This window comes from Garra rufa, chromosome 5 (assembly GCF_049309525.1).
Source record: "Garra rufa chromosome 5, GarRuf1.0, whole genome shotgun sequence".
NCBI classification, from domain to species: domain Eukaryota; kingdom Metazoa; phylum Chordata; class Actinopteri; order Cypriniformes; family Cyprinidae; genus Garra; species Garra rufa.
This window is the reverse complement of record NC_133365.1, coordinates 37,015,708-37,024,288: the sequence shown is the minus strand read 5'-3', so window position 1 is coordinate 37,024,288 and position 8,581 is coordinate 37,015,708. Positions and strand designations below refer to the sequence as shown.

General features: G+C 38.2%; 1 protein-coding gene across 1 annotated transcript; it reads left to right on the top strand.

Annotated features, from left to right (window-relative positions):
* Positions 1 to 1,918: 1,918 nt before the first annotated feature.
* sfrp1a (secreted frizzled-related protein 1a) lies at positions 1,919 to 5,552 on the top strand. Its single transcript, XM_073840070.1, has 2 exons — positions 1,919 to 2,644; positions 5,308 to 5,552. The coding sequence occupies exons 1-2, from the start codon at positions 2,134 to 2,136 to the stop codon at positions 5,550 to 5,552; spliced, it is 756 nt and encodes a 251-aa protein (XP_073696171.1). The 5' UTR covers positions 1,919 to 2,133.
* The last annotated feature ends 3,029 nt before the right edge of the window (positions 5,553 to 8,581 follow it).

Below are 8,581 nucleotides of genomic sequence, written 5' to 3'. Positions count from 1 at the left end.
CATAGAAACATAGATTCTTTCATGCTAGAAGACATTATGCATAAGTGTGTGTTATATAAAGCCTATGATGTTTCTCTAGGTTCAAAATATTCCAATACATGGAGCATGGTACACATCATTATATTTCTCATTTTAGAAAAGTAGTATGAACAGATATGTTATCTTTATGTATCCTTTTTTAAGCCTACTGAAATAAATATGTTTCAATAAGTCAGCATATTTGATCAAATATATTACATCATCAAATGCAGAAAAAGTGTTACCATTTGAACTTAATTTGATGGCAGTAATTATACATATACTGGGTGCTGGTAGGTTATGACAAAACAGTGATTACAGTCATCAAAAGGTCTGCATATGTTGTATAATATTTGATACATAAGGCATAAATTTTATTCAGAGCCCCCCCCCCCCCCCCAATAAAAAGATGAAACATTACTAAAAAGATGAAAAACTTTTAATATCAGTGTGTTTTTATAGCAGTAGAGCAGACTTACATAAAATACATATAACTGTAAGTTACATGCATATAAGTGTCACTCTATATCTCTTAATAATATATCATAGTAAGATGATATCTAAATGCTTAGTTTTATGATCAGTGCTCTGTAGTTTTAATTATGGGGTGCAAAACATGTTTCAGAGATCTTCATATAAAAGTTGCTCAAAAGCCTTGTCACATTCATACATGGATAATCAAGGAAACCTAAGTTGCTTCAGTACAGTAGCCTAAATGTTTATTTTGAAATATTACTAAGCAATATAAATGTTATTTTTGCATTTACTTTATTAAATGATTAAAGATTTCCTATCAAAGCACACATGCCACAACCGTAAGGTGGACATTTTTATAATTATACTATAAGAAAAAGTGTGAACTATCAATCACAAGACAGAAGATTTGTAAAAGAGAGGTATGTAATTTAGAAATTCATGTAACAAATGATACAATGTGATTTATAGGGTTAAAACAGTGCTGTGTAAAATAAAGTTAGCTATGTATATTAATTGTAGTAAAAAAAAATCCATTAGCAGAACTGTCACCCTCTTTGTGGTGATTTTATCATCTTTTAAAAATAAACTGAGAACGGAAAGACAACCTTTGACTGAATGTGTTTTTATATAGACATAATTTTAGTGGCATCTTCCTAATTTTCTACAGAGAGTTGAGAAACATTTCGGTCTGTTCTAACATTCTCTACACTCTTTTAGTGTAGAAAACGGTGCTGTGTAGAGCACATTATAATGACCGTGTTGCTTTAAAAATGTCTTGACAACGGGAGTTGGTGGTAATGAGCTCTGAGCTATCTTCAGACTTCATTATCTCATCAATGTGATTAGCAAAACAACTGCACAGAGGAGAGCTAACATGCGTCGGGCGATTTCACACCTCACATTTTAACTTAATTTGGCTCGTTCAAATACAAATGAGACCACGAACGCTGAGCAAATAAAGTCTTGTTAAATTATATACAGGTTTAAACGCTCGCTGTGTGAACAGAAATGACCTATATGACGGTTTAACAAGAAAAGCAGTATTACAGCTGGCGCAGGTTATTCTGCTTATATTGAGGACACTGCATTGCATGGAATTTAAAACGCACAGCAGTTGCGCGATAATGCATGCATGTTTTACTCAGGTAATGGCTTGTCGGCTTTTCAGAATATGGTTAATGTAATTATCACGAGCCTTCAGCGAGTAACTCATGCATTTGAATGCCTCGAATAATGTTATCGAAATGAAGTTATTAAGGATCTGTTTCCACAGAAGGCGAGTGAGAGAAACGCACGCGGGCGGGGATATTGGCTCATTCTTTGGGTCACTGAATACTTTGATTGACACATGAGAAGCAAAAGGTGCAGAAAGTTTCCTATTGGTCGCCGAGGCGGTCTCAATCTCCCCTGGTCTGGAGCGCAGCGCATTTCAAGCAACTCTGCCGTGTGAGTCAGCAACAGCTACGGGGCTTCAGAGGTGGAGTTTCCACAACTTCAATACTTTGACTTCGGAGTCTTATAAAATTCAGAGGTATTTGGCTCTCCCTCCTCATTTTCTAGACAAAGAGGACTTCATTTCACTCAAAGCTCACCGCTTTGGGGGCTGCATTGACTGGGGATCCTGACCAGGAGTTCACAATGAAGTCTCTAGCATCTATGTTCCTTTGGAGGATCATCGTCTTGATAATGCCAATGGTCTCACTGGGCCAGACATCAGAGTATGTCTATGATACCTGGAAGCCAGAGTACCCTGGTGGCCGTATCTACGACAAGCCTCCGCAGTGTGTGGACATCCCAGATGACCTGAAGCTCTGTCACGGTGTGGGCTACAACCAGATGCTGCTGCCCAACTTGCTGGAGCACGAGACTATGGCTGAGGTCAAGCAGCAGGCTGGGAGCTGGGTGCCCCTGGTGCACAAGAACTGCCACCCGGGCACTCAGGTGTTTCTGTGCTCCCTTTTTGCTCCCGTGTGCCTGGAGAGGCCCATCTACCCATGCCGCTGGCTCTGCGAAAATGTGCGTGATGGCTGCACACCCATCATGGAAGCATTCGGGTTCCCTTGGCCTGAGATGCTCACTTGCGAGAAGTTTCCGCAAGATGATGTGTGCATCAGTGCGCCCAATGCCACAGAGGCCTCCAATCCCACTGGTAAGTCAAAATGACTTATTATTATTAATCAGGTGTGATTAAAACATATAAAGATGCATAATTTGACATGCAGAGAAACACTTATTTTTTTCTATTTGTTTATTTCACTGATGACGCTTTTTTATCCTGATAAACGTAAGGATATACTGACTGTTTCAATACTGTATACATACATTTAGTATTATTTTACCTACTTTACAACCTTTCACCTTTTGCTGTGTGTGAAAAGTGACACCTGAACTTTTTAAAGGCAGTTGCAATGTTATTTCAGGGACTGGTGTCCATTTGGGGGTTTTCATCTAGTCTTATCACACCTTTTATTGCCTCTCAGCCCCTTAAATACCTCATGTTATCTCACTGACAAATTATTCAGTTTTGGGAACATTTCTAGCTAACGTGTTCCATACATCTGTAGAGGACGCAGGAATGTGGCTTCTCTGTAAAGCATGATAGATGAATATCTGAGTTTTTGCTTGTTTTACAGCTGGTAGCAATTGATTTCAGGGTGTTAGTTGAGTTCCAGGACAACACTGGGATGTGTTCCAACAACAGACCATTACATATCTATTTATTCGGTGTTATTTCACAACTGCGGCACCTAATTTTGCGAATAGATGCTTTTCTTTAGTGCAGTTTCTCTTTGTAAAGAAGACAATGTAGGCAGGCAGCGAAATTACTTAAAATGAACTAATGTATTTATGAGTAGACCTATTATTTCTGTAAATGTAATGCTATTTCAATACGACACCCGCAGAATCTTTGCCAGGCTTCCCGCTGTGCCTGTTAACATGTTTTTTTTTTCATTGCATAGGATAGTATGTTTAGTTCAGACAAAGAGAGATTTAAACAGCTGTTTTTGTTTACTGGTGGCACCTAAGCAGAAAATTTTAATTTTCGATGGTTAGAAAAGAAACAAATACATTTCCACACTCTTAGAGACTCCTGTTAAAAGCCTCCCCTGGATTTTAAAGCAAATTAGGAAGGTTAGAGTATATCTTGTTGTAGTCATATGGACTGTTTTACCAGGTAAGTCAGGGCATCTGGCACCAGTCAGACTTTCCCTATGGAAACACTCAAGCCCTATAGTTGTATGCCTCAGACAAGGGAAAGTACAACTAGTTTATGTAGATGGCTCATAAATTACAAGGGAATTTCCATTTCAAAAGTTACAACATGGTGTTTTAGAGTGAACAGACTGTGTGCCAGAACGATGTACCACACTGAGAGAAGATACTTTTGTGACTTCAGCCATCTGCCCTAGCCTGCTGTTAGTGACGCACAGTCCTGAGTGAGAGATCACTAGCATGGTGGCTTGGAAGTTGGAATACCAGAGAAGTTAAATTAATAAGCACCCCATAGAGATCCTGTCAGCTGTTATCACATGCTGTCAGCGTCACGGTCGAATGAACCCAAAGCCACAGATACATTAGACCCTCCCTCGCATATCGACCCACTGTAAGCTTCAAGCAGTGCTGCGTTAAAGAGAAGAAAGGATTTCCTCTCTTCCTAGTCTCTACAAGGGGTTAAGCCCTAACCATTTGTCTGCTGTTTTCTCGTGATTCCATGGTAATAATGCCTGTGGAGAAAGTAACACTCAACAAGAGCCACTGAAATTTGAACTCTGTTTTATCATCCGCCGGGCAGTTTAGGTTTACTGCTGATGTCATCATACAAAAATGCTGCATTGCTTTAAAATACTAGTTTTTAGACCATTTTGATCCAGTGCCAGCTTGCAAGTGGGTGATAATTTGCATTACGCAGAAAACTTGTGACATAAAAATGTTTACCTTTGGAATTCCTTGCCAACAGCTGTCTTTACAAGCCCTTTTCACCCGAGTGCAATTTCCACAATAATCTGTTAAATGGATGCAAATGAAAAAACAACTAGTCACCAAAAATCAAATCAAAGTCTTGTCAGATAGCATAAATAAAGACAGAAGAGAGTTTCACCCTGTTGAAAAATAGATTATGATGATCATTTGCATGAATTTGAATTCAAAATCTTAAAAGGTACTAAGAGAATTTACATTCAAGGGTTAATTTCTCTGTTTCCATGACTAAAGTGAGGCATCTGTGGAACAATAGTTGTCCTAATTACAGTCAGCCTGTTATTGGAGTGTTGTCTCCTTTTTTGTAACCTGCATAATGTCTAACAATAGTTTATATACAAATTTAAATAACAATGATTATATTTGTTTACTTCAAATTACCATGTGACAGGCAAAGAACGAAACAAGCAAACATCTGTATGTCTTTATATCTAAAACAATTTGATTCTAATCTTTAAGTGCTATGGGAAAAGCGGAGCAAAACAATAAAAATAAACTAATAATTCAAAGCACAGGATGTATTACAGGCCCTTTCAAAAAGCCGAAGAAAGCCAGGAGAAATTTGCATAGCTTGCCTGATGGGTAGATAATTGGAGAAAGTTGAACAAGTTTGAATTCTCTTCTTTCTAAAACAAAAAAAAAAACTGCACTGTGATTGGATCCCCACTGTTGAAAGCCAATTGCAAACTTTCCAAAGAGTTGCATACAAAAACAATTTGGGACAAAACACCAAAGTAGACAAAAGAAAAAAACATTTGGTCACAATTACTCTGGATTTTGATACCAATGGTGAATTTCTCTGACATTTCACTGACAGCATTTCCTCTGTTTTAGGCTACTCTCCAATGTGTCCTCCTTGTGACAATGAAATGAAAACGGATGTGATTCTGGAGCACATGTGTGCCAGTGAATTTGGTAAGAACAGCAATACATACATCACGCATGCCTACACAGAAAAAAAACGCATATTCGTTCTGTTTTGCGCTCACGCGCTGAACGTGCCAAGACTGCAGCCCATCTTCTCCTCTCATCTTCTATATTTTGGAAATGGAGTAGGCATGCAGGAGAGCCAAGACTGATATATTAGTTTGAAAGAACAGCCAAACCCACACAGTCTTGAACCAAATGTATTCACCTATTCCTTCAGCTCCCAAAGCAGCCTCATACAGATGCCTGTATTTTAACGTTTTTGATCATCTTAAATTTGGTTCTCATGGTCCTGTGTTAGAATAATGAGGGAAAACTTTATTCTTTCAGGAGCAGAAACCATAGCAATTCTTTTTTAATATAATGACTTACTTACTGGTATATTAAATCATTCAATTTAGTTTCGTTTAAAGATGAGGTCCACCTATCGCCAATGTTAAGTCATCATGTTGAGTCATAACTTTCTTTAGCCATAAATGTCGAGTGCCAGAATGATATTTTATTTCATGACCATTAACACTGCTTTTGGGACAGACTCAAGCACTTTTAGAATCATTGGATCACGATTTTGTTATTTTGCACATATTTGACTGTCTTGACTGCCAAATTCACTTTTAATAGAACAATCCGATGGTTTTAAACACTTAAAACAGCAGCAGCAGAATGTTTTAACCCTTGTAAATCTATGTCATGGTTTGGATTACCCTTTGAGAGGCTACAACTGTTTAACTAATGAATTGAGGTAATTCACAGAGGCCCTAAACTCTTTATTTGGCTGTTACTAACAGCTCTAAATTGGGATGTTTGCTCTCCCGTCTGGATGTGACAACAGCCCAGGGGTTGACCTCTGGGCAGACACTGACAAAGTCTGAGTTTACTCTTTGGTCATTGGGGTAAACTAGAGTACCCATTACTCTGATATACTCCTTGTCATTTCCAACAGATTCCTTCTCGTTATTAAGAACTGGATTTTGTCCATTCTTAAACAATATATACAAAATACCACCTTACTTGTCTGAGACACTTGTATATTTTCCCTGCTTCTTTTTCATGTATAATAGATTTTTAAGGTCAGTAAGTTAAATAAATGAATACTTTTATTCAACAAGGATGCATGAAATTAATGAAAAGTGACAGTAAAGACATTTATAATAAATATATTAAAATAGAAAACAGTTATTCGAAAATTGCAAATAATAAATGTCTCAGTGAGCACCTGTGTATATACACACACTCACACAAGATCTTAGGACATTGGTAAATAGGCGGTCTTTTATTATACTGTTACAAAGATGGGTTTAATTTCTTGTTATTAGATTTTCAGTGTGACTGAACATTTATGTTTGAGGATGGTTAACAACAATGACTGTTAAATGAGCCTATAACTGCAGCCATTAAGGCCAATCACAGCAGGAGTTACCTCAACAAAAGGAGAGCAGTGCGAGAGTGACTTCCTGCTTTCCTCTGAAGAGGAAAACAAAAGCTGGTTTTGGTTAGCCTCTGACAAAACCATAAAGTTTCATTCAGTGTTTGAAATGGGTAAGCCATCTCTGGAAAGCTGCCGTCTTTCTCTGGTCAGTTTTATGTAAACCGACCCCACTGACACTCTCTGTGTGACCTCAGTACTACATTTCTTACCCAGGATATTGCCAAAGACAGACAGTGAGGGAAAACAGGGTTCATGCTGTGAAATACTTGAAGTGATGAAGTAAATATATGGATTAGTCTCTCAATCAAGCTTATATACACATTGTCATCTTATTAGACATTTTGAACAGCCTGGATAATCCCATGAAGCTTTAGTTTCCCTCCAGATTTTTTAATCTCAGAAGCCTATTTCTCAGTTTTATATTACTCCTTTTCAACAGAACAGAACCGCATTAACACACTTTAGTTGGCTGTCTATCCCGTGGTCAGTGATGCATGCTCTGCTTTCCTGTAGTAAAACTGTATGGTGTAGCACCATTTTAACTGGAGTTCACCCCAAGCCACAGGTGCCATGTTTGTGAATTGTTTCAACCCAAACTCTCCCTACTGAGTTTATGGCATCGTTACATCTGGCTGCGGACATGTCTCCAAAATGACAGAGGAAGCCAGGTCAAAGATCAGGGAATGGGGTTAAAAGGGTTTTTAAGCAATGTTTATCACAGACGAAATGTGAATACTTTCACTGATTTTTATCAGAATGATTCATTTCATTTTGGAAAGAACGCTGATTGTGACCGCACTATTTCTGAGATATGCTTTCTTTGTTTATATCTTATTTATCAAATATTTACCAAAGCTTTCAAGCATGAAGTACTTATTTGGACCATCTGAGATTGAAACATTATCTGCTCGGCTTTGTGTTTAGAATCTGATCTACCGCCTGTGTTTGGAAATGGTGGCTGCTTCATGTTTTTGTAGTACAGTATATGCAATATGGATGCAGCGATTGTGTGCGGTCTCGGCGTACAGTGTTTGCTTACTATCCTCACATGGTTCAGTAAACTGGCTTTACTGATGTGGATCTATCTGTGAAGACTTTACAGAGTGGTCTGCTAGTCTGATATTGTCTTATCACTTAGAAAGGCATCTCAAACGGCTTGATTTATATGGCGCTTTATTGTGGCTTGCCCTTTTCGAGACATTGGATTACAGAGAACAACAGAGACTAACCCTATTATAGCTTTCCCATTGTTATTGTTCGCAAAGTGTGGAGTTACACGTATTAGTTGTAAAGCCACATCTGAAGTTAGTCAACTGTACCCATGTTCCTGCATTTGTAAGGATTACATTCACAAACACAAGGTGCAAAAGGAGTTCACGGCAGAGTTAAAGTGGGATTTGGACTAAGATAAAGTGTTTGTGGGAGGTAGGCAAGACTCTTTCTAGCCTGACTTGATAATTCTTTAACCTTCAGAGCATTTTTTCTTTATTTCATCAAACACTAAGCTTCTTTATAGACTTCAGATCAAGCTGTAATCCCTTCCATGTGCACTAATAATACTTGGGAAGACTGGCTTATTTCTGCAAGAGTCATTAGAAGTGAGGAGGTGTTAGATATGAGGTTATGGGTTGCGGAAAACACATTTCATCATGTAACTCTTTGAATTGCAGTGTAACAGTGTGAAGAGCTGCTCTCATGACTTAAAAGGGGTCCAAGTGGGGGACTTTTAACTTTTCTTGGCAATGATCAAGC

What these genes read in the sequence shown, in the direction of transcription:
- sfrp1a (XM_073840070.1), top strand. Translation starts at nt 2,134, where the DNA reads ATGAAGTCTCTAGCATCTATGTTCCTTTGGAGGATCATCGTCTTGATA. An exon ending in AGAGGCCTCCAATCCCACTG is followed by an intron (nt 2,645 to 5,307) that starts GTAAGTCAAAAT and finishes CCTCTGTTTTAG; the next exon opens with GCTACTCTCCAATGTGTCCT.